The sequence below is a fragment of the Ovis aries genome, chromosome 6 (genome assembly GCF_016772045.2).
Source record: "Ovis aries strain OAR_USU_Benz2616 breed Rambouillet chromosome 6, ARS-UI_Ramb_v3.0, whole genome shotgun sequence".
NCBI classification, from domain to species: domain Eukaryota; kingdom Metazoa; phylum Chordata; class Mammalia; order Artiodactyla; family Bovidae; genus Ovis; species Ovis aries.
Genome location: NC_056059.1, coordinates 70,452,086 through 70,478,226, shown reverse-complemented (window position 1 = coordinate 70,478,226; position 26,141 = coordinate 70,452,086). Strand labels below are relative to the sequence as shown.

The following is a 26,141-nucleotide window of genomic DNA, read 5'->3' as shown; positions in this document are numbered from 1 at the left end:
AGTGAAATAAATCAGACAGAGACAAATACCATGTATTTTCACTTGTATACAGAATCTAAAAAACAGAACAAATTTAACAGAAGTAGACTCACCGATACAGGGAACAAACTGGAGGTTACCAGAGGGGAGAGGGGTGGAGGGAGGGACAAAGTAGGTGAAAAGGATTAGGAGGTACGAACTACCAGTTATAAAATAAATAAGTTACAGGGAAAAAATGTACAGCACAGGGAATATAGTCAATATTTATAGTAACTGCATATAGCATATAATCTATAAAAATATTGAATCACTATGTTATATACCTGGCATGAATAAATATTGTAAGTCAACTACACTTGAGTAAATTTAAAAGAACAAAAACTTTTTCAAGAATCATCTGGGAAGCATTTTCAAAACTCACAGACCCCTTGGGGTTCTGCTACTGGCTCCCCCAAAACGGACTGACCAGACTACTGGGAGGGCCTCACGGGGGCAACGGCTCCTTCCCTTCGGGTGTCGGTGGAAGCTGGCATTGGGAGCTCCTACCTGTGTCTGTTCCTCTTGCCCAGGTCCTCCTCCTCAGGAACAGGGTCGATGTCGGGCAGAGGGATGATGTAGCCGCTATCTGCACTCAGCCTCTGCTCGTCGAGGCCACCCTCCCAGTCCTTCAGCTTGTCTTCTTCATTTTTGTAGGTGACGCCAATGTAGGCGTTGTCGGAGTCCACGCGCATGCGTGCCACAGCGGGGTGGTCACTCTTCAGAAAGTCCAGGTGGATCTTTTCATAGCTCTGCAAACATTGATTGCACACAGTTACTTGAAGGTTATTGACAGAACTGCAAAAAAGAATGCAGACGCTCAGAACTTACTATTGTTTAACTGTCTGTGTTTCCAAACAACCTCACAGATGTGGGGTTTGGACCACTGAAGGAGAATCAGATGTCAACTGTCCCCAGAGATGTGGAACGTGAAGAAACGGCCACCATTGGCAGAGATCTCCTGCTGGTAGGTCTTGAGATACCAAGAACCCATTCTGCAAGTCAGTAGCTACTACTGTGTCCCCATACACATTCCCTTCTCTGGAATTAGCATCGAGCCTTCTGGTCCCCATCAGACAGTCTCTCTGGGGCTTTGATGGGTTCCTATAAGAGGTGACTAGGGCTTCCCCTGGGAGCAACATACCTGAAACTTTCTTGATCCCGATACACTGGAGAAATCTAATTAAAAACCTAGGGACCATTGGTCTAAAAAGGCTCCATAAACAAGAGCTCCAGTCTGTTCCCATCAATGCATCTTCACCAACCAGAGTGTCTTTGACTTTCCTATGGTTAATCTCCTTCTTTCCTTCTGCTCTCCTGCTGCCTCACTTATGGCAATTGTAATGGGCAGTGAGATAATCAATAAACAAAAGTATTTAACTTCCAGTTCAGCTAACACTGCTCTTCCTTGAGAAGAAGGAAGAGAAGCAGTAAATATGGAAAGTCTACATGGCAACTAATCTGAATCTAAGAAATTGTGCCTGGGTTTCCTTGTCAGCATCTCTGCAGAAAGTTGCTTCATTCATTACCATATCCTGCTTGGTTCCATGAAATTACATTTGTTCCTTTGAACAATGCTTCCTATTCCACAAAAAACCAGCTGGAACCACAGATAACAGCTGAGATTGTTCCTTCCAGTCAGCTGGTAAAAGCCAATTTTGCATGGATTTAAGTGCATTCAAATTAGCGATTTAATGGCTATGGATGCCCTGAGACTTCTAACTGCACAGTAGCTTCAGATACTCAAACATCTGGAGAATAAAGTGCTTACAGGTGTTGCACACTTAGGATGAATGGGAGCGGGGCAGCAAGGGGAGGGTTTTCATTCATCACTGCTACCAAGGGCCTGGGGAGCACTGCATGAGGCCCCAGCCGCTGCATCACACAATCTTTTTCCTCCTTTGAAAGTGTTCCATTAAAATAGCGTTGAACAGTACTGCTCGCTCACATAACCAGCTGCTGTCTCCTCCCCTTGCCCATCCCTTGCCACCCACCCATCTTAAGAGGCCCAGACAAACCTTTTTATATTGTCCAGGCAGCAGATTCTCCACAATCTCACTCAGGTGGTAAAAGGAGGGTCTCTTCTCCGGCTCACTGTTCCAGCACTTCACCATGATCTCGTAGCTGGAGAAGTACAGGACGCAGAGTGGGCACGGAGAGGATGATCAGGGCACCCCCACCCCCACAGACCCATCAGGCGTGAACACAGGCCCACAGGATGGGGAGGGGCTCACACTTCACTGGTGGCATGGTCAGGCTTGGCCATCCGGTATCCACTCTTGATCTTATTGTAGAATGTAGAATCCACCATCATGCCAGGGTAGGGTGTGCCACCTGAGGAGGCCAAGAAGAAAACAACCAGGGTTGACAAGTATGCGGTACACTGTTGAAACACCTGGGGTGATACAGCACCTTTAGAAAACGTTTGGGGATCCCCACTTTGAAGTATCGGTTCTTCCAAGGAAATCAAGTGTTACCATCTGCTTGATTTCAGCCCTACCCAAATCTTAAATTTAACCAAAAGGGAAAGTCCAAACAAACACAGAGCGACACACCAAAGCCTTGCTTGCATCACACCACTTAATAGTCCACCCTCCAAAACAAACCACAGGATTGAGCTACTTTAAGGAAACGTTGTAAGCAATTCAGGTCTATCTAGTGGAGCCAAAATGAACTGCTATGACTCAAAGGAATTCTATGCAAAATGTTTTTAAAAGCTAGCAGGAACTGAAAGAGAATGCCTACTTTCATCTTTGCTGTGATTAGAGATAAGCATTCACGTATTCATGGATTCATTTAACAACTCTTTAAGTTACTGCTTATGTATTTCATTTATAACCCTATTTCTAAATTAAATGTAACCTATAATTCATTAAAAAAAAAAATCTAACCAAGACCTCTAGGTTGATCAAGTCCAGAACCCTAGCAAAAATTCTACACATCTAGAAAAAGCACAGAAGTGTTCTTCACTGTTTCTGAGTATTGGATCTATGAATACAAAGCAAAATAGAAAATCCAGAGAAATTCTGAATCACTGAGGCTAAAAAAGTCATTTTCATCAGAAATGTCCAAATAATTAAGGCAGAAGTCTTGGAATGTTTAGCTAATTCTCTGCTTTTAACAGAATATGAGACTCTCAGTTAAGCCACACACTGGGATGATCCACAGTGACATCCATGGAAGGATGAACCAAAAGAGAAAAAGGCAACAAGCAGGAAAAGTCCTTTCCTATCACATCAGGACAACAGTGGGTTCATGAAACAATTTCACACTTCACCGGCCAAGACCAGGTCAGGTTTAATCTCCTTCTAAAACTGCTCCAGGACTCCTTTCTCTTTTCCCTGGGCTTCTATTTCAACTTAAAATCAGGACCACATAGATTATCACTAAATGTGTAAGTTTTATCTCCCCAGCTGAACTGTCCAAGGTCAGGGTCAGCAGTCATCCCCTTAGAAGGCCCTTAACTGGTAGCATGGGACACCTGTGTTGTTCAGTACCTGATGCCTGGCTGACTGGGAGGTTGCTCCCCTCCAGAATGATGACCAGGAAGGGAGCCCCCATCCCCTTTCCTTCACTGCACTACTTCTCTGCATACCCATCACCAAGAGCGATGGGAGTCAGGGAGGGGATTCTCCCCTGGTGAACCCACTTAACCCAAAGTCCAAGGTGAAGAAGCGGCTGGTGAGTGGATGTCATCAGGTGCCTCTCCAGTAGGAGAAAGTGCCTCTGATATAGCCCAAAGGAGAGAGGGAGGCAAAGGCCAGGGGCAGGGGCTCAGCCCCCCAAGACCCCTTCTCAGACCACTTGGACACACACTAGCCATCGTAAGTGCACAACGTGTTAACCAGCTACATTACACTTGACTAACACCAGGTATTTTAACATTATTTACAACACAAAGCTTGAAAAACACAGCGTCTTCCTTCCAGTGTTGTTCCAGAACAACCCAAACAAGCGGAGCTATTAGGCCCATACCAAGGGAAAAGATTTCCCAGAGCAGGATGCCATAGGACCAGACGTCACTCAGCGTGGTGTAGAGGTTGTCAAAGATGCTCTCAGGAGCCATCCACTTCACAGGGAGAAAGGTCTGCAGGGAAGGGGAAAGGCATTAAACCCAGCATGTGCAGCAATGATCTACAGCAGCAAAACAGAAAGGGCTTCTCTTGGAGCTAGTAATAGCTTGCACCAGGAACTTCACTCTGCATGAGCATCTGTACTCCCAGCACTGGAAGAGTGCCTGGCACCTCCTAGAGCACTGGGTGCCCTATGTACATATCTTATGAATGATGGGTGCTCACTCTTGCCTCTGTGCCCACCCAAGGAGTAACATCTAAAGATATTTAATCCTGAATTTTCATCCCAAAGGTATGAGCCTTAAGTGGACCTGTCCCCTATTTTCAGGTGTTCATAGGAACAAAATTAAGAACAGACCCAGTGAACTGAGAGCCAATACATTTTTGAACTGTAAGAAACAATGGGAAGAAGGTTCAAATGTGGAACAGAAGGACTAACTTTAAGGAAATTGTGCCTCTAAGACGTATTAACTCAAATGGCTTTAACATTTCAGGGTCACAGACACTATCTGAAAATCTGATAATCTCCAAGGGTGCGCTCCTTGGAAATGAATGCACAATTTACATATTAATAGCTAACACTTTGCTGCTTTGTAAGTGTCAGGCACTGTCCTCAGCCTTTTACACAAATCCACCGATCTAATGCCCCACGGCAACTCAGAAGATAGGTACTGATAACACTTCCCCAATACAGTTAGGGAAACCAAGGTACAGAATGGCCAAGTCACTTGCCCCAAGTCCCTACACTAGTAGGTGCTGAGCCGGTGCTCACACCAAGGCAGTCTGTCTGTAGAGCTTGTGGTTTGCCTATTGACCCCTGGAGCCCATTCATGAATGTCATGGACTCCATGTTAAAAGTCCGGGCTGTGAATGGCTAGAAGCAACATCAGCTTTCAGAGATTCAAGTAAGGGAGGGCAAGCATGCCAAATGAGGTAGGGGCACATACACTGCCTTTGGACACATAGTTCGAGTCATGCATGATGTCTCTGGCCAGGCCAAAGTCACAGATCTTCACAATTTTCCCTTGCGCCAGGAGGACGTTGCGAGCCGCCAGGTCCCGATGGACACACTGCACAGAAAGGGAAGAAGGGATGGGGGTCAATCCACCTGCCACTGGATAGCACGCCCCCTGCAAGACTGGCCACTTAACAGTGACACTTGGAGGTGCCTGGACACCTCAGGAAGACTGTCCTGGCCCACAGAGCTCACCTCACCCAGGCTTTCAACCCAGTGCCTCCCAAGAGGGAGAAAGCTCTGGAGAAAAGTGGACACCTGATCCTGCCGGAGGGCCCACTCACCTTCCGGGAAGGGGTATCGAGAAACAAAGTAGCAACTGGCTCCTCCACAACTCTCCTTCCAAGCTCACCTCCCCCAGAACAAGGCCTGGGTCTAAAGAGGTCTCTGATGTCTGAACACTTACATTTTTTGAAGCCAAAAACTCCATTCCTCGGGCAACTTGATAGGTAAAGCTCAACAAATCCAACAAAGTCAGGCCTTCTGCGTTATCATCTGAAAGGAGGTTTTTGACTTCTGAGTCTGCAGGAAAAAAATGAAATGTGTTGGTGCTAGTGGACAGCATGAAACATCAGCCACTGTGACACTCTCTCAAGGCTGGGCCACTCATTAGGCTGCAGAGGCTTGTCCAGAGAACATACCTATGGTCATGTTCTCAGTGTCTAGACCTCACAGGTGAGTGTAAACTAGGCAGAAATGTCCTCTTTAAAAAGAAATACGGACGTCCCTGGTGGCTCAGTGGTAAAGAATCCACCTGCCAACGCAGGAGACACAGGTTCCATCTCTGGTCCAGAAAGATTCCACGTGCCATGGAACAACTAAGCCCGTGAACCCCAGGTACTGAATTCTTGCTCTAGAGCCCTAGATCCACAACTACTGAAGCTCATGTGCTCTACAGCCCCTGCTCCACAGCAAGAGAGAAGCCACCGCAGTGAGAAGCCCGAGCACCACGAAGAAGAGCAGCCCCACTCGCTGCAAGCTGAGAAAGCCAGTGCAGCCACAGATAAACAATTTAATTTCAAAAGAAAATGAATAAAAAGAAATACATCCATAAATACATACACTTGGTTTAAATATATATCTCCATAATGACTAGTCTAATAGGTTCTCACACATATTTTTGTTCTTGTTTGGCTCCCAAATTTTCCTTTAGCCAATCACCTCAGCCACCTTTAAAACCCACACCCACCCACACCTCTTCTATGATGAATGTACATGAAGCCTCTAGGAAAAAGCAGCTTCTAGGAATTGCTTTTTTTTTTTTTTCTTTTTGAAGCCACCTTCATAGTACTTGGCTTACTTTATGAATGAAATTAGCCACCAATCAGGCTAGAGTAGCAATCTTAAAGCTCAGTGCCAAAGACTTTGCGTGTAGTTCCTTTCTCTGTAACTTGCCCACTTTCCCCAGTTGGTCCTGCCTGGAAGGGTCCCAGGGTTTTCGAGGAAGGAGGCAATCTAGGCCAGCAGCTCTCAGCAGTTTTTGAAAAAGCTCAGGCAAGTACAGAGTAGCTGCAGCCATTCACATTTTTCCAGCCAGAAAGCAATGGTCTGCCTGCCAACCGGGCTTGGGCTGAGCATGAATCAGGTTCTCCTGACATCTGGAGCCAGGTCCGGCCTGGGAAGCAATGGAAACTATTTTTAACAATACAGGAGGGGAGCGGAAGTGTTGGTTCCGACAAGTCTTGTTGGCCAACCTTTTAAAAGGGCTTGGAAGTTTACCCAGTTGGCACTGAAAGGTGAATGGAACTTGGAGCTGCAGCAGTGGAAAATATTATTATGTACTACACTTTGCAAAACAAGCACATTCTTTTTTTTTCTTTTTTAATGATTGTACCTTTCATTCAAGAACCCTGAAAGCATCCAGAGTGCATCAGTGATTTTCAAAACAATTTCCATGGCAGCATAACACCTTTTAGGCGGGACCTAGGGGAGGTCTTAGACCCAGTAATACAAAATTATGCAACAAAGCATGGTCAGATCTCTCCCGAAGCCTCCTCCCAGCTCCAAGCCTGTGATTAGACTAGAACCCTGCAGGGGCCTCCCCCCACCAGATGTGGGGTGGTCCATCTGGTATGGGCATCAGCTAGGCTCCCTGGAGTTTATAAATCAATCAACCCTGCCACATGCTCATCTGCTTTGAAAACAAACGGATCTTCCTTCAAACAACATTCAGTAGAAACACCCAACACCCTTGTCAGATAATATAACCTCAAACTGTCCACTTCACAGTTTCTATCACAAATTGGGCATTAGCAAAGCTAACAGCTAGGTCTATTAAACACAGATATCAGAGATTTATATAATAGAATTTTAAAAAATAATACTAGGAATCAATAAAAGATTGCCAGATTTTAATGTTATCAAGTAAGGGCACTGAGAAAAAATAATTACCACCATACCTTCATTTAAAGCAAAAAAGGTATGTTAAACCAAAAAATGAATACTATTATGTCAGAATAAATAATTCTTCAAAATGATTACGTTTTAAAATGTACAATTCAAGGATGCAATGTACAACATTATTAATATAATTAATCCTGCTACATTTTATATATGAAATTTAAGAGGCTAAATCCTGAAAGTTCTCATCACAAGGGAAAAAATTTTTCTTTTTTTTTATTTTGTATCTGTGTGAAAAAATGGATGTTCACTAAATTTATTGTGGTAATCATCCACGATGTTTGTAAGTCAAATCATTACACTGTATACCTCAAATGTATACAGCCCTATATGTCAATTATATCTCAATAGCTCAATAAAGTCAGACAAAATAAAATTAATAAAATAAAATCACACTTTAAATCGGAAAAATTCATTATATTAGTTCTGTCTTTACGCTTTTCCTTTTTTCAATTCACGCGCCAGGACTTCCCCGGTATTACAGTGATTAAGAATCTGCCTGCAAATGCAGAGGACATGGATCTGGGAAAATTCCACACGCCTCGGAGCAACTAAGCCCAGGTGCCGCAACTACAGAACCCTGTGCATCTAGAGACTGCACTCTGTAACAAGAGAAGCCACCACAATGAGAAACCCACACACCACAGCAGAGTAGCCCTCGGTCACCATAACTAGAGAAAACCCACACACAGCAACGAAGACCCAGCACAGCCAGACACAGATAAATAAATAAATAAAAAGAGTTTAAATAGTATGCGTTCTAGTTAAAAAAAATTACAGGCCAGACCTGCAAAAACATGTCACAGACCCAGTTGTGCAGATCTGCAGTTAGGGACCATGTGGCCTGACAGTCCTGCTCACCAGGCCTGCTCACCACCTTCTGAGTATTCTAAGTATCATATTAAACCACTGGGAGATCTCAGCACCCCAAGCACAAGCAAAGACACCTTTACCTAACATGGATTTCTTCTTATACGAGGCTGGGCGATCATACAGCGCTCTCTGGATGTCCGAGTATTTAGAAACCTCTTTTCTCTCCAGCATGGGGACATACTGTGTAGTGTCAGCTTGCTTCATGTCCATGTAGTCACCATTGTTTTCAAAAGATAAGATAACATAACTGTAAAAACAGAAAAAGAAACCTTATCCAGGGTGTCCCTCTGGAGTGATCACCCATAGCTCAGTAGATGAGGACCAGGTACCCACCATGTGCGAGACAGTGGTGGGCACAGGGGTGGCAGGGGAAGGTCATGATGGAGGTCATGTCCACCAGGGCATCCTTCACGTGGGTGGTCTAGTCAGGCAGATGAGCATTAATCAAGGATCACACAAACACACAGACCACCTCAGCTCAACTCTGTCTTTATTCTCTTTTTCAGTTCACAGGCCAGAAAGCTTCACCACGTGGCCAAGTGGCTTGGACAGACGATGCCTTCTACTCAATAAATTTAACACAAATTTGGTATCTATCAAGTAATTTAATATGAAGTGAATTCACATACATTCTGATCTTGCAGAACGTCATATCTTCAGCGATCTTTTCAGTCACTTTAGATATAGTGGCAATCATCACTTCATTGGCCTGACTGGTATGCCCGGGTTCAGCAAGGACCAGTGTCTCAAACTTGTAAATCCTCAGTTTCTCACAAGATATGACCACTGAGGCTTCCCTGGCCAGAGATACATCTGGAAGTCTGAAGTGGACCACACATAAAGAGCAACTGGCTCCCAGGATGATTTCGACTCTTCCTCTCATTCAAACCTATCAGCAAGCCTTTCCGCAACATGACATCCTGTCTGAAACACCTACAGACATGGGGTATCTCTCAGTACCATGTCACGGGGTGACGGAGCAGGGTAGTTGACTTCAAGTCTTGCTACCTCCTGGCCCTGACTCTGCAGACATGACCTCCATCAGGACATGGGTTGTCTCCATTGGTGAGGCTCATAAGACATTTCCTCCCTGGAGGAGAAAATGGCAACCCACTCCAGTATCTTTGCCTGGAAAATCCCATGAACAGAGGAGCCTGGTGGACTACAGTCCATGGGGTCCACAAGAGTCAGACACGGCTGAAGAGACTGAGCATGCCCGCGTGCCTAAGACAGTGACTCACAGCAGCGTCTGTCTCTGCACCTACCTTCTTGTGCTTTCGTCAGCCGGGTTCAATCCAAAAATGTCCAGCTCTTTCTTTGGCTTCTCTGGATGGTGGCTCAGGAAGCTGTCTCTATTCTTATGCAAATAGTTGACCAAATCCCCATAGAAGCAGTACTCAGTGATAATGTAAATGGGGCCTGTGGGGTCCAAAACCAGTTGGAGATGAGCATGAAGAACAGAGAAGCTATGAACTTACTGTATCTAGAGTGGTCAAAGACACTGCTCAAGAACAGGGTGCTTCCCTCGGTGGAACTCAGTCCACAACCCCACTCAACAGACTGACATTTGCTGGCAGTGTCAGCAAATGTCTGGAGGTACCGCGTGGACGATTAAAAAGCCTGGACAGTCTTCGCAATGGTAGGTATTCTAGGAAAATCCTCAGTCTCAAGTGAGCAAGCCTACCTGACTTGGTGCAGGCACCCAGCAAGTTCACGATGTTTAAATGCGGCCCCAGGTGGGTCATTATCTTCAGCTCAGACATGAGAGCTTGTTTTTCACTGGATCTGGCTGTGGCTGTTGAGGAAATAAATCATACATCAGTTCAATTGAATTATTTATTTCCCAGAAAAAGCCAAAAGCACGGCTAACCCTACAACTAGCTATCATTTTATTTACCAACAGTCTCAAAGGGAAATGCTAGTAACTCAGTCTACACACTAATAACTTATCCCAAGTCTGCCGGGTAAAAAGAAGCTACTAAAAATAACCCTTGATTTTCCAACATATAAGTGACAAGAATGCTCTAAATAAACCTCACTGACAAGAGTCTAAATACACAAAAAACCTCAAGTTGAAAGAACTAAGATCTAGTCCTAAATTTGACATTTACTGGCTGTGTGATTTTTGAGTTTAATATCTCCACGTTCAAGAAATCTCCAGAAAAGGAGCACTCACGTTTTAGCATCTTCACTGCTACTTTCATGACAGGTTGAGACCGACTTAATCCATAGGCAGTTCCTTCAACCACTTTCCCAAAAGCACCAGACCCCAGGATCCGACCTGTGGGCAACCAGAACCATCAACACACACAGAATCAGGCATCTCATCCGATTCATATACCACGGCCAGAGATCATGGGTGCACAGCTCGGTGGTGTTTTTCCCATATGGAGAAAGCATAATAACTCCTCCAAGTCATCATGTCAAAACCAGAATTGAGCCCACAGGGAAGGAAATTAGTATAATTGCTTTTGTCACATAACATTTGCAAAGGAAAGGAAAAACACAGACGGGAAGAAAGGAGGTGCAGCCCTCCCTAGTGTGAGCACTCATCTACCGGCCGGAGAGCTGAGCCAAAGCCTGGGCTCGATGGCACGTGTTCTCTGTGGCTCTGGCCCAAGCCTCCTGGCTCTCTACCCTTCTGTTTTCCCCATGTAAACAGGGGCATCTTTTGCATCAAAAAGCCTTTCTCCACTGGAAGTGAAAGTGAAAGTGAACGTGAAGTTGCTCAGTCTTGTCTGACCCTTTGTGGCCCCATGGACTACAGCCTACCAGGCTCCTCTGTCCATGGGATTTTCCAGGCAAGGGTACTGGAGTGGGTTGCCATTTCCTTCTCCAAGGGATTTTTCCGACCCAGGAATCGAACCCGTGTCTCCCACATTGCAGGCAGATGCTTTACCATCTGAGCCACCAGGGAAGCTTCTCCACTGGAAATACTTCCCTATTCAGGACATTACTGATTCCAAGCAGTGACAAAGCAAACTTCAGGCTGGCCCTCTTGTTGTCTGTCTGTTAGGAAGACCAGGAAGGGAGAAGGCTAAACATGCCCAGGAGCACAACACGTTGCCACGTGTTGGGAGATACAAAAGAAAATGGAGGCTCTCGTGCCCACTATTTTTTTTTTTTTAACTTTTTATTTTGTATTGGGGTATAGCCAATTAACAATGTTGTGAAAGTTTCAGGAGAACAGAGAAGGGACTGACTGGGGCATACCTATACACGTATCCGTTTTCCCGCAAACTCTCCTCCCACCCAGGCTGCCACATAACACTGAGCAGGGCTCCCTGTGCCCTACAGTAGGTCCTGTTGGTTATCCATTTTAAAATATCAGTGTGCACATGTCCATCCCAAACTCCCTAAGTATTCCTTCCCGTGCTGTGCCCACTCTTAAAGAGTCTGCAGTCTAAAACAGACGTTTCCGTCAAACCAGGGGAAGACCTGGCTCCTAACGGGCACTGAGAGCCCATAGTGCCGCTGACTGCACGTCTGCCTGACTGGAACTTATTCCTGCAGAGGTACCACTTCCCCAGCAGCTCGACAATACACAGAAGCAGAGAGACACAGGAACTCCTCTTAGCAACGAATGTTGCCCCTTTTTCTCCGTATTTTATTACTTTTTAACTTCCCTAAGCTCCTCACCTTTTGTAAAACAAGGAAGAAAATATAATAAAGCAAGCTTAGTTCTCAGACATAGGTATTTGAATGAGAGAAGCTAGGGTGTCTTGCTTGATCTCAGTTTAAGTAACTTTCTAGGAAGACCTAATTTGGCTGCTTTCTGGAATGAGACAAGTAGATAATTTAAAAATGCCTTCGGCGTCCTCCAAAGTACTGTTAGAATATTCATGATGACACAACCTCAGGCTCTCACCTTCATTTGTCTTTGTCCTGTTTTCATTCACTTAGAGTGTAATTTTTAAAAAGAAATCTCTTGACTAAAGTTTCCTGTACTTGGTCTCATCCCAAGACTGAAATATTTGAGAAGTTTTGCTTTAAAATGTAAAAACTTGTACTTTTACATTCTATTTTTAAAGAAGTATCTACTACATCCTCAGAAGGTACTGGGTCAAAACATATTTTTGGATTGTCTTCATCTATTTTTCATCTGTTCCTTTTTCATCACAGAAATTCATCTCATTTCCAATGGGTATCATTTCCAAAACAATGGGTGTCTCCCTATAGTCGCTTCTTCCTTTGCAAAATTTTCTTAACCTGTAATTTGCTATGGAAGGAGGTTTTAAAAAAAAAAAATCATCACAGTGATCCGATTGACTCACTTTCAAAGGCAGAAAAATATTTCCAAAAAAGCCAATTTCTAACGCCTCACTCTTACTAAGCACAGGTTCAGATCCTTTCTTCCTCCACAGGCCTGTAAAGAGTAAAGTTGTGGACGAAGCAAAAGGAATCCTGGGAGACCACCCAGCAGGGCAGGAGCTTACCAAGCACGAGTCCATCTCTTGGAAACTCCCATCTCGAGTCATAAGGCAGCTGCATCGGGTCCACATAAATGTATTCATGTCCATCAGGGCTGATTGATTCAATGACCCTCCAACGGATTTCATACCTTGGTTTCTATAAATGACGAGGACAGGTCACTGGTGAATTACCAATGTCCGAAGATACCAAAGCTTAACCACAACAGTAAAGTGACTGACACGGAAGGATTCAACAACATTCACTCATCATCTAGTTACTGAGCTCCTTCTCTGTGCCAAGCACTGAGCTAGGTTGCTCTTCTGGTTCGTATCAGTAAGGATTTTTAGTTCTTTAAAAAAATATCTACCTGTTTCCAAATGACGACCAGGACAATGAGCGAGATGATTACAATCACCAACAACACCAGGACTGCAGCTGCCACAGTGAGCTCAGAGCGCAGAGCTAAAGGACAAGAGATGGGGCACGGTGGAGAATTCGCACAAACTCACAGGAGGGCAGGAAGGCAGGGTGGCCATTTCTGGGCTGGAAATCTCTCTCTACTGGTGGAGAAGCGTAAGGGCTGCCTGGCTCATTTGGGGAATGGACAAGGTCATCTCTCAATTATCTACATGAATGAAACTACTCCAACTCTTCCCTTGGACGGGCAAGGGACAAAATTCGGTTGGGAACACAATTCTTTCTCCAAAGGTGTGAACTGGAATATAAAGACTGATAAATGAGGCTGCGCGATGCCATTAGTTCAGAAGCAAGTGCAGTGTATTTTGAAAGGTTACTGTATACTTATATTGCTTTTGGCTTCACTAATTTTCTTCTTTTTTAAGAAGTCAACCTGTCTCAATGGTTACAAGGAGCAACAAGGCAGAAAATCCTCCTTTACAATCCTCCAACACCACGCCAGACCAAAGAGACTAGCTCTAGCTATACACTTATAGACGAACAAAATACCAAGGGGCCTCAGAAAGATGCAGTTTGAGATCTGAAACCAAAAGACAAGGCTCCTACACAGATGCCCAGAGAAGGCCCTTTAAGAGCATTTGGACCTTCAGTCCTACAGGATCCCATCTGGGATTCAAAGTCCCACCGAAGGAAGGAAGGGCTCAGCTGAAGACTTAGTTGTCCTGACCCATGAGCTACTCACTGGGAGCCACCAGCTTCAGCTCTCGGCTTTCCACCCCGAGGAGGTTCTTGGCCAGACACCGGACTGCAATGGTCTCCTCCACTTTGGCAAATGTCACCTGGCCTTCCACTGTGCTCCTGTCTCGGGGGTGGACCTCTGTGATGATGTTTGAAACGTTGTTGGCCAAAACCGTCCATGAAGTTTCGTTGTTACATCTGGAGAGAGTAAAAGGCATAGATATAGAGCCCATTGTCGGGAGTCATGGGGGTGGAGCAGTGAGAATCATTTAAGACGGCAAGCAGGGCCGCCCTGTCTGCATTGGCAAGGCTACAGATTGATATTTTAGGTGCAGATCAACCTTAGAACTTGTTCTCCTTGAAAGAATAACCTACATGTGGGTAATTAAAAGTTAACTGTTGGGACTTGCTTGCGGGTCCAGTGGCTAAGACTCTGAGTTCCCAATGCAGGAGGCCTGGGTTTGATCCCTGGTTAGGGAACTAGATCCCACATGCCCCAGCTAAGAGTTGGCATCTAAAGATCCTGCATGCCGCATACACATGACCCAGCACAGCCAAATAAATTTTTAAAAAGTGTTTTAAGTTAACTGTTTATGAAGGCAAGGCAGAGATAAACAAGTTCAATCCAACAGAACTACCTGTCACAAGCCTTGAACCCCTGAGCAAACTGGACTTCAAGAATGTTTGAAGTATCCCAACGTCCCACCCCTCCAAAAAAGGCGTGGTGCCCTCCCTTTTCCCCACCCACGCTGTGGGGACTCCCTCAAGTGTAACTAGGATTGGACCTAGAATCCAGCCTCAGTCTAGATCCAAGTCCAGTGCCTTCTGGCCTGGGGTGCTGGGGGGGAGGAGTCTCAGCCTCCAAGAAAAGCTCAGAGGCTTCGGAGCACAGCAGGCACCCTGGGAAGGAGTGCGAGCACACTGCACTCTGGAGATGCCCACTGGAGAAAGTCGAGGAATGAGTAGTGAAGGAGGAACTGGCGAGTTACCTCCCACCACACAGCAGGTAGAGAGAAGCCCCCGGGGCAGTATCTTCATGCATGTTCACATTCCAGTCTAGCCACCAAATAAAGTTCATCAAAGACAAAATGTGAGATGAAAATGTGGGCCAGGGTAGGAAAGATCCTCTTAGAACAGGTCTTTAAATTCATGCTCTTTTCAGATTAGAGACCCTTTGAGAATATGCTGAAGGCTGTAGACCTTCTTCTTACAGCTATTCATGAACACAAAAGCACATGCATATACCTACACACGCACACACACACACAAGGTCCACGTTTAGAACCCTATCTTGAAGTTTATGAGACCTAGGCCAAATAAGAATCCCAAATTCCAGAAACAGAGCCAGGCAAAGAAATAAAATGCATTTGAGGGTCTTTGCGCTAAGGTAGAAACATCCTGACCACAAATGAGAAATGAATGTGTTCCATACTTCTTAATATCCTTGCAAACCATCCACTCGATATCAGGAAGAGGGGTCCCTTCGGCTGTGCATCTCACAGTCTGGCCCCCATTAGAGCCATGGTGGTCGTCAACCAAGTCCAGTATGGAGGACGGAACTGCAGGAGGTGAAAAGAAATCAGAACTGCATGGTTTGGCATACCAGAACTTTGGGGAACTACCAAGTGGAATATGAGTTCAAAACTTGTCCACATATCATTTGAACCTATAAATCAACCAACCGCCCAGCAGGGAGCTGAGACCAGCCATGTGCATAACAACACTCCAGTATGCACAGATCCAACTGGTTAAGAGCATGCTTAAGGCATTTGTGCCCTGTGGTGTTTTAAATCTGGTGTAAAGAAAGCAAAAAGCCCCTGTGTTGATTTGACTTGAAAGACAAAGAGGCTCTTAGAACTATATTATAGCTTGGAAATCCGCTTATAGATTCATCTAAATGGTAGGGCTTAAAGCAGCATTTACCAAAGTGCCATATTATTACATTTTAAAGATTCTTTTTTGTAACCAGTGATCAAATGTTAGAAATATGCTAATACTTGTATCACAGATTGACTGTGAGGGTCAAATGAGCCTACCTAGGACAGTACATGGCCCATGGTAGGTACTCAGTGAATAGGTGCTTAACTGGAATATAAACAGACTTGGGCACTCCGTTCTGGGAGGGGCGTCTATAGAGGTCTATAAAGAAAGCTAGGCACAAAAAGCCAAAACAATCTGGAACAACCTAATGTCATCTGGGCCAAAATATATCATTTCACTCTTTCCAGAACTGGAGGTACCTAACTGAGAAATAGGTGGTAAGGAAGCGACTGAAGCCTAGGAATTCCAAGTCAGACAGTTCCAGACTAGCCTGGAACCTTCCAGAATTATGTAAATTCATAAGTCCAACAGAGCTACACCTGACACCCACACCCCCTGCTTCTCCCTGAAAGGGTTGCTTTTCCCTCCATGACCTGTGGGGACAGGGTTAGGCTCTCCTCGGGAGACTCAGTCACCCATCCACCAAGCTGGAGTTATCTTTATCTGGCTCTTACAAACCTTGAGTCAAGAGTTCAAAAGTATAGCTCTTCACATCATCTTCATTTTGAACTACAACAGTATAATGGCCACTGTCTTCTTCCTTTGCTCGGATCAGCTTTAATTTGCTTCGATAACTTAAAAGAAAAGGACTGTGTTTCAGCAAGGAGTAGTCCAATAAATTCCAATCGTTAAGCAATTACCATTTTCAATTCAAATGTTGTTAAAAAACATCTCGTCCATATGATCACTTTCCTGGGATTTTCCTTATACTGTCTATGCACTGAAGGTCTGAGTTGTAGACATTTCATTCTTAAACAGAAGACCAGAGATGAGCAATGGCTTATGTGGCTACAAGAGCAGTCAGCTCTGCTAAGGCCTGACTTCTAAATGGGAAAGAACAAATCCTACCAGCTTTCCTTTTATTTGAATCCTGGATTTTTATGTTTAAGAAAAAAATACTTGCCAACACTGTTAAACAACTATACTCCAATACAAAATAAAAATAAATACTTGATTCCTCTTAACATCCATCTAATACTGAAACAACCTTGGAAGAAATAATAAAGACACTGTCTCTGTATTAATACAGAGAGGTCACTGGGGTATAAAACTCCTGCTTGCTTATATTTGCTTAAAAAACTCTGGAAGGTTTCATAAGAAACCTTCCTAACAAAACTAATAAAAGTACTCCTTGTGGGTGGGGAGGCGGGGGTACCAATGCATACCAGGACAGGAGAGGAGTGAGGCTTCTTACAATGCACTGTCTTTAGGTGTGAATGTTTTTAAAGTGCAAGATGCATCTTAAAAAAAAAAAAAATAGAGAAACATATGCTCTCATACCTCATTAAAAAGAAGTTTCTCCAAAAGATTGCTTACATGTATAATAAATGACATTTCGTCGTGCGTGTGTGTGTGTGCATCAAAAAGTATTTGCCCACCTGACTGTCCTTTACAACAATGTGGAAGAGCAAGCGGAGTGAGAGGAAGAGCGCTGTCATGGAAGGAGACCTGGGGCATTACTGAAACTCTCCAAGCCTCAGGTCCCTCATGCTTACACCATGGGATAACTGTATGCAAGGCGTAGTGTCATTTTGAGAATTAATTACGAGAAATAATCTATATGAAAGCACTTCAGAGGCTCCAAAATAGCCTGCAAACGTTGAGTCTTCTAGCCAAGACGCCAGATGCTGGGAGATGTGATGAGCACACTGGGCTGGCCTCCCCTCTGCCACACCAAACCGCACACCTCTGGAATGGATTTCTTTAGAGCCCCCTGAGCACCCCTGGCTGCCAGTGACCAGACAGTCTGCCGTCATTCACTTTTTGCACTTGTCCAGCCAAGGAAGCTGTGAATCCATGAGTCTTAGGGAAACCAGACCCCCCTCTACCGTGTGCATCCTTACATTCCCTGGCTTGTCATGGGGACCAGAAGATGATGTGCTGGAGGAAATCAAAAAACACCTTAAGAGACAGCTCTCCCGGACTGCTCCGCGGACAACCACCATCGCTACTGATGGTAGCTTGCAGACAACCCTGGGTGTCTCAAGTGTTGGCTACTCTGGGATCACCCTATTTCTCTCCGGCCTCACAGCCTAGTAGAAAGTTAGACACTGTCCACTTTGTGTTCCTACATTTCGTGTCTTTAGAAAGCCTTCCAGATTCAGTATCCCACTTCTATCTCTATCACTATTCCACAGAGGTAGTCACATTCCATTTTCTCAGATGTTGCTTCTCAGTTACACATGGAATTCAGTTCAGAAAGAAGGAAGCAAATCCTGAAATTAAGTGAACTAATGGCAGAGGTTCTATCTTCTCCTCTTTCCTGAAGGCTTGAAATAGAGGATTTTGTCTCCTGCGGAAGGTTTCTGACAAAGATGCAGGGCTGGATTAGCTGAGCCCTTCAAGAGGGATCTTCTGCTCTTGGATTCTAATCAGGTCTTAAAGCTGCAAGAGACCTCAAAATATCATCCAGTTCCTCATCTTGAAGGACATATGGTATTATTAACCCTACATTATAGATGAGGAAACTGAGGCTGAATGGTGACTTACACAAAACTCTACCACTAGTTAAGAGATGACAACAGTCTACAGCTCCTCAAAGAGCAAGGATCCAAACTATCCATTGTACGTTCTGTCCTAACCAAATGTACTCAGACGCTGCTCTTATTTCCCATCAAAGCCTCACTGGGGCAAATGTGTTTCAAATTAAGCCAATGATGTTGTGTTTCATGTAGGCATATGTGATAACTGCCCTGGAAATGGAATCACCATACATGTCTACTTGCCATATGGGTGATGGATATCAAGGAATATATATGAAACCCACATGGGTCCAATTTTGCTTTCTTTCCTCCATCCCTTTCTGAATCCAGGAACATGTCTTTCATTGGGAGCAGAGATTTTTCAGTTCTTTCTTCTCATTTCATTGTTACATACTTACCAACATACTATCACTGCACTGCAACATTATCATGAAATGTACCTAATTTCCAGTATCTCTTTTTCCTGATTGCTAAATTTTCTATATTGACTCTTGTTTGGGGTCATAAGACACACACAAACCTCAGTCTATCTAAGAATGTACAATACAAAGAAAGGCAAACTTGAGAAGGGTGTTTCTTTACCTTATTTCCTGAATCTTCTCTATGTCAGTGGTGATCTCCGTGAGATTCTCAATCAGAGTCAGGTTGTCCTTTAGCCAGGTTATCTTGGGAGGGGGATAGGCCTGCACATCCACCACAAAATGCTTGACTTCATGCAGGTTGACAGCTTCCAACAGGTTAAAGTTGGGTTTGATTTCAATAAATCCTTTCTCTGTACAGGGAAGAGTTTCCATTAAACAATGATCACCTCATGGTGGATCCCGAGCAGCATGGCCGATGGGCATTTTAGGAAGCAGAGTGTACCGTGAACAGAAATGGTGACGTTCCTCATCTTTTTGACCTCCTTGGTGGCCTGGTGGGCAGCACATTGGTAATCTCCACTGTCTTTCACTGTGGCCTCGGGAACCCTCAGAGTGTACACCAACTTGATGGACGGGAACTTGGTTTCCTCCAGCCTCGTGATGCCTTTGCCTTTCTACAGCAGAAGGGGAGGAAAACTGACTTTAACAAGCTGTTTCCTAAGAGGGAACCCCTGTGTAAGTTATGGACCCAGTGATAAAGATGCACCAATGTGGGTTCCTGGATTGTAACAAGTATACCGCATTGTGGGGATATAGATGGGGGAGGCTGCTCCTGTGTTGAGCCCAAGGGGCAATACAGGAAATCTTTGTACTTTTTACTCAGTTTTGCTATGAATTTAAAGCTGCTCTAAAGGGACTTCCCAGGGGGTCCAGTGGCTAAGACTCCACGCTTCCAATGTAGGGGCCTGGGTTCAATCCTTGGTCAGGGAACTAGATCCCACATGCTGCAACTTAAAATTCCACGTGCCGCAACAAAGATCAAAAATCCCGTGTGCCGCAACTAAGACCCAGTGCAGCCAAGTGAATACTTTTTTAAAACTGGTCTAAAAAATAAAGTCTAGAAAAAAATATTTTTAGACATGTTCCTTTGAAAATCTGGTTTTGAAAGGATACTTAATAACATAGTAAGGTGTTTGTGCTATACTGCCACAAGAAAAAAATATATATCAAAGCACTATTTAAAGTATATCTATTAATTATTACATTTATAAAGTATTTAAAAGACTTATCTCCTTTAAATTATAATGGGGATGGTTCTGGGAAGTGGCTTTTCATCTGTTTTTCTAAATTTTAAAGTTATAATAAGCCTGCATTTTTTAAAAAAATATCAAACAAAAACTATGATTTATAAACCAATACGTTGATTATCTATTGGGGGGCCAAACAGCACATAGTTTGGTTTTGAGGGAAAAAATTATCTCCAATAAATGAAAGGAAGCATTTATGTTTTATGGATTAAAGGCATCAGATATGGGCTTCCTTGGTGGCCCAGCGGTTAGGAATCCACCTGCCAGACTTGCCTGGTGATACAGTTGATGAGAGTCCGCCTGGCAAATCAGGGGACACAGGTTTGGTCCCTGGTCCAGGAAGATTCCACGTGCCATGGAGCAACTAAGCCCACGTGCCACACCACTGAGCCCAGGCTCTACAGCCCAGGCGCTGCAGCTACTGAAGCCCTCGAGCCTTAGAGCCTGTGCTCAGAAACAAAAGCCACCACAATGAAAGGCCCGTACACTGCAACGAAGAGTAGCCCCTACTTGCAGCAACTAGAGAAAGCCTGCGCAAAGTAATGAGGACCCAGCATGGGCATAAATGTAAACATAATTAGAAAAAAAAAAAAAAAAAGAATCCACCTGCAAGGCAGGGGACATAGGTTTGACCCCTGGTCTGGGAAGATCCCACATGCCCCAGGGCAACTAAGACCACAAGCTGCAACTACTGCAGCCCTTGAGCCTGGAGCCCATGCTCTGACACAGGAGAAGCCACTGCAATGAGAAGCTCTCACAATGCAACTCAGAGAAGCCCCCACTCTCCCCAGTTAGAGAAAGCTGGAGCGCAGCAACAAAGACTCAAAGCAGCCATAAGTAAACAAACAAATGAAACTTTAAAAAAAAGTTTCTATAAAAAACAAAAATAAAGGCAATCAAGTATGAACAGAAATATCAGATAGCTTTACATTTGGGGGAAGATGTATACCTATTGGTCTACGAATGTCTCTTCAGTACATGAGGTTATAGGGCAATATGTGAAAATGTTCAAGTTTCAGTCAAGACGCCCCAGGGAGAAAGGAAAGGGGCAGCAAAGCATGGGGGAGAGAAATGGAAAAAAGGAGAGATACTATCAGATGCCAAAAAAAGAGCAAGGAGCATAAATTTGCAAACTAGGAGTGAAGGGGAGAAGACCATATATATATATACACATATATGTTTATATGTGTGTTTGTGTATATATATATATTTATACACAGATGGTTTTTGTGCACTGTTAAATGGTTTCTACGTGGGACCATCACAGCCTTTCACACACAGTTCATACACACTTACCATGATATGTTAGAATGAATGAGAACTGGACTTAACATACACACACCAATACATATAAAATAGGGAAACAAGAGGGACCTACTATATAGCACAGGGAACTATACTCAGTCTTTTGTGATAATCTATAATAAAAAAGAATCTGAAAAAGAATATATATATTTATATAACTGAATTACTTTGCTGTACACCTGAAACTAACACAACTTTGTAAATTAAATATACATCAATAAAATAAAAAAAAAGAATGAATGATACCCTATGTGAAAATTCCCAGGGACCAGAGATGACACAGTGGCTCCCCTTCCCCATCTCCACTCCTCCCTTCTTCTTTCTGTGGATGAGCCAGCTTCCACCAGAGTGCTTGGGATTCAGCAAACATCACTAAATCTTTACTGAATGATTCAAGTTATGCCTGTTCACTGAAGGAAAGTTATGCATAGAAAAACCAGGCAGGAATTCCCAGGCAGTCCAGTGGTTAGGAATCTGTGCTTCCACTGCTAGGGGCCTGGGTTCGAGGCTGCGAGGTACAGTCAAAATAAATAAACAAATGAACTTTTTATAGAGGAATTTCCCTGGTGGTCCAGTGGCTAAGACTCTGTGCTCCCAATGCAGGGGGCCCAGGCTGGATCCTGGTCAGGGAACTAGATCCCACATGCTGCAACTAAGAGTTTGCATGCCACAACTAAAAGATTAAGACCTGGCTCATATTAAAACAAAGGCAAGACCAGGCAGGCAAGAAGCAGAGTATCGTGGGCGTCCCGAGGCAGGGAAGCAGGCAAACAACATTATCCAATGCCTCAAAACTCAAAGGCATGGGAGCCAAGAAAAGGAGAATTCATGACTTTCATCAATCAGAAAGTTTTAAAATTCATTTGCGTTTTGTTTTGCTAATTTTTTGGTCATTATCTTGTAGCCATATAACCTGCCTATCTGATGAAAAAAGAGCACTCAGTGCGAAATCTCTATGCATTCTGAAGGACCTGGTTCAGCTATCATCATCTCAGACTCCCCCATTGCTCTAAGAACCACAGCATCCTCTTGTCAGAGTGTGTATCAGAGATGGAAAGCTAAGGTCGAGAGGAGGTCAGTGTCTTGCCCCATGAGTGATAGGTCTTTGAAGCCCTGCTGTGATCCACTCCCTGCCACCAGGGGCCTTAAGGGTACTTACCATTTGTCCAGGGTAAGTCCATTGAAAGTCAACCACCTCGTTGTTAAAGACGGTGCAGGTGACCACAATCGATTCGCCTGCCTTATATACAGTCTTAGGAGATTCCATTTCCAGATCAAGTTTTGATGTTGCTATTTAAAAAAAGAACAAACACAAGAACCTAAATATCCAAAGTATAGTCAGGATCTTACAAGGTTTGAATTTTTAAACAAGATTCTGAAAAATAATTTGCAAACAACTTTGATCAAGACAAAATTTTGAAAATCTCAGAAGCCTTGATCGGCATTAACATACATAATTTGGTATAAAGTACTCCATCCTAAAGGAGATCACTCCTGGCTGTTTATTGGAAGGACTGATGTTGAAGCTGAAACTCCAGTACTTTGGCCACCTCATGCGAAGAGTTGACTCACTGGAAAAGACCCTGATGCTGGGAAGGATTGGGAGAAGGAGGAGAAGGGGACGACAGAGGATGAGATGGCTGGATGGCATCACCGACTCGATGGATATGAGCTTGGGTAAACTCCAGGAGTTGGTGATGGACAGGGAGGCCTGGCGTGCTGCGGTTCATGGGGTGGCAAAGAGTCGGACACGACTGAGCAAATGAACTGAACTGAAAACACATACACATATATACCTATACATACATGCAAAACAATAACACTAGTAATAATAAATTCCATTCGCCAGAAGACCACATTCACATCCTCAAGCATTTGGGTGCATTATGACTGCAATCACTTTTATTGACAGATCAAGGCTTTACTGACTTCCTTTTCCTAGCCACTAGCTCCTATCCCATCATTTATTTATTCTCCTCTTCTCTCCCATTCTGCTTCCCAGTTATTCTCAGCATTTCTAGAACCTAGCATGGAGTCTGGCATAAAATAAGCCCTTCACAAGAGTTAAATGGCATACTCTTGCTAACACCATACCTGCATGTAAGTGCTCTACAAATGTGTTGGCCCAAGCGTGGTTTATACATTCCCATTTGCATTAACCACTCACATCACAGGGATGAAGCCGACAGCTACCAGCTTTTCTCAAAATCGCTTTTCTGAAGTTATTAAAATTAACCTAGGAGTCCAACCCCCACAGGTGTGTGTTTGTAGTTACAGCCTTTGTAGTCAGGAATGTGACTAAAACAGTAAGAGGCTTATGCAAGAAAAAAAAATTCCTTACAGTATACTGAAGTTAACTGATGAAACACGAGATCATACATGGATAGGAAAGATTTTGCCTTGGGTAATGCCAAGCTTCATATTATCACAGCCACAGAGATCAGCTTAACATTGTAGGTTCAAGGTGGGGTTAACCTACCTTTAGGAGGCTAATGCCAAGTCCCCATATCAGAGTTCGGGGGCTCCATCACTAGGGATTAGAATTTTAAAAGAAAATTCTACATGCGTCTGATGACTTTGCCTGTACCTCTTATTAACAGAAGGTAAGAGAGGGCACAAGTACCTGTGTAAGCATAAACATTGAATGGAATGGTCTGGAACTTCTTCCCTCTGACTGTGGCCTCACAGATATAGAGCCCGACACTGAAGGTTCCTTTAAAGCCTTGTCTGCTGTCATAGGAGGCATGCACTACCCCCTCACTGCTGAGTAAGGTCACCGGAGTCTCAGGATCAGTTGTGCGGCATGGGATGATGACTGAATCTTCGTCCTCCACGATGACCAAGGAATCTGTCATTCCTAGAGGTACGAAGGCTACATCTGGGTCTGACATTTGGGGAAAAAAAATGAAAAACACAGTAAGGATTAATTTCACCTTCACACATATATGCAGAAAAATTACTTGTTTGGCGTCAGTCATATTAGGTATGAGTTCTACCTTTCCTCATAAATCCGGAAGCATCACCCCACTGACATCTGTCATCCTAACAGCTAGAAGGTGACTTTTTAAAGTATGCACAATACCAAATTGCCCGTGCCTTCTCAAAAAATACTGAAAACAAATATAAATATTGTCAGAAATGGAGGTCAAAATTTAAACTACAAAACACAAAACAAAATGGATATTAAAATAATCAAGTCTGAAAACAATCATCAAGTCTGCTCAAAACATGAGAAAATACTCATAATTTTTAAATTATGAAATACTTTTTCACAACGCCTATGACTATAGCTGTATTACTTGAAAAGTAGTACAGAAATCTACTAAAAAAATAACCTCTCAAATAATAAATAAAATGTATAATTCCACAGCCTGAGAATTTTCTTTTCAAAAGAAAACCAGCTATTTAAACTACTTGGTAATAAGTACTGAGAGTTTCCAACATCAGTTTCACAAAGGATACACAACTCTAGATAATTACAAACAAAATCTCTAGCAATGCAGAGCCTGGCCGGATGATGTTTGTGCTAGGGCAAGGGAAGAATAGGAAAAATCTCTGGACAGTCTTAGACAGATCAAGACTCAGTTTAACAAACCCGCCTTCCTACCACTGTCTCCAAAGCAGGGGGGCATTTATGTGAGAATGACAATGGGTGACATACTAAATATCTACCTCTTTTGAAGCAGCTTTTTTTCAAGTGTTAGGAAAGAAAGTTGATACAGAGGAGAATACGGCAGAATAGACAGACGAGAATGGCAGAATAGAAGAGGGTTTGATCCATAGTTACAGAAGACAGAGAAAGGTGCCAACTTTAAACTTTTTGGGGGGCTGTTCCATGCAGATAAGGGATGTAGTTCCCTGAACAAGGATCAAACCCAGGCCCCCAGAAGTGGAAGCTCTCAGTATTAACCAATAGACCTCCAGGAAAGTTCCAAGGAGCCAATTTTAAAAACTTGAAAAAGCAGAAAGTTAGGAAGATATACTTCTGAAACTCCCTTACTCAATGTCTGCTAAAACAACACAGATGGCAAGAGCTATAAATGGTTTATATGCTTGTTTATTGAAGCCAAGTACTCTAGTTTGGGGGCTTCCCATGGGACTCAGGGGGTAAAGAATCCGCCTGCCAATGCAGGAGATGTGGGTTCGATCCCTGGGTCGGGAAGATCCCCTAAAGAGGGACATGGCAATGCACTCCAGTATTCCAGCCTGGGAAATTCCATGGACAGAGCCTGGTGGGTTACCGTCCATAGGGCCACAAAAGAGACACAACTTGGCGATTAAAGAAGACAAGACCAAAATTCTAATTGTATTCCCCTTTAATGCAACCATCTATATACTAAAATTGCCATGACTTGAATTTGTTTTTAGAGTTCCAAATTCCTGAACTCTGTTAGCAAAGATTCCAAGAAACAAAGCCACAAAATAACTTCAGGTTAAAATATACAGTTTGATCTATAACACATCAGCCAGAGTTTCCTTTAAAACTCAAGTCTTCCCTACCATCAAGTACTACTTGTGCAATGCAAGATCCAGGTTCTATCCCTGGGTTGGGAAGATCCTGTGGAGAAGGGAAGGGCAACCCACTCCAGTATTCTTGCCTGGAGAATTCCATGGACAGAGGAGCCTGGCGGGCTACAGTCCATGGGGTCACAAAGAGTCGGACACGACTGAATGACTTTCACTTTTCACAGATATAGACA

At 43.8% G+C, this 26,141-nt stretch overlaps 1 protein-coding gene across 5 annotated transcripts in view; it reads right to left on the bottom strand.

The window, feature by feature from the left end:
• Positions 1 to 26,141, bottom strand: part of PDGFRA (platelet derived growth factor receptor alpha) — a 51,217-nt gene that overhangs the window by 9,102 nt on the left and 15,974 nt on the right. For all 5 annotated transcript variants that reach the window (XM_060417114.1, XM_012179972.4, XM_004009830.5 and 2 more), the window contains 19 exons: positions 24,065 to 24,325; positions 22,601 to 22,731; positions 19,332 to 19,503; positions 19,050 to 19,239; positions 16,444 to 16,559; positions 15,377 to 15,503; positions 13,949 to 14,142; positions 13,157 to 13,251; positions 12,813 to 12,945; positions 10,553 to 10,657; positions 10,061 to 10,171; positions 9,642 to 9,795; positions 8,457 to 8,623; positions 5,510 to 5,625; positions 5,036 to 5,158; positions 3,991 to 4,102; positions 2,250 to 2,349; positions 2,034 to 2,139; positions 526 to 767 (listed from right to left, as the gene is read on the bottom strand). In XM_060417114.1, the coding sequence (XP_060273097.1) occupies positions 526 to 767; positions 2,034 to 2,139; positions 2,250 to 2,349; positions 3,991 to 4,102; positions 5,036 to 5,158; positions 5,510 to 5,625; positions 8,457 to 8,623; positions 9,642 to 9,795; positions 10,061 to 10,171; positions 10,553 to 10,657; positions 12,813 to 12,945; positions 13,157 to 13,251; positions 13,949 to 14,142; positions 15,377 to 15,503; positions 16,444 to 16,559; positions 19,050 to 19,239; positions 19,332 to 19,503; positions 22,601 to 22,731; positions 24,065 to 24,325 (2,755 nt within the window). The remainder of the gene's footprint in view (positions 1 to 525; positions 768 to 2,033; positions 2,140 to 2,249; positions 2,350 to 3,990; positions 4,103 to 5,035; positions 5,159 to 5,509; positions 5,626 to 8,456; positions 8,624 to 9,641; positions 9,796 to 10,060; positions 10,172 to 10,552; positions 10,658 to 12,812; positions 12,946 to 13,156; positions 13,252 to 13,948; positions 14,143 to 15,376; positions 15,504 to 16,443; positions 16,560 to 19,049; positions 19,240 to 19,331; positions 19,504 to 22,600; positions 22,732 to 24,064; positions 24,326 to 26,141) is intronic.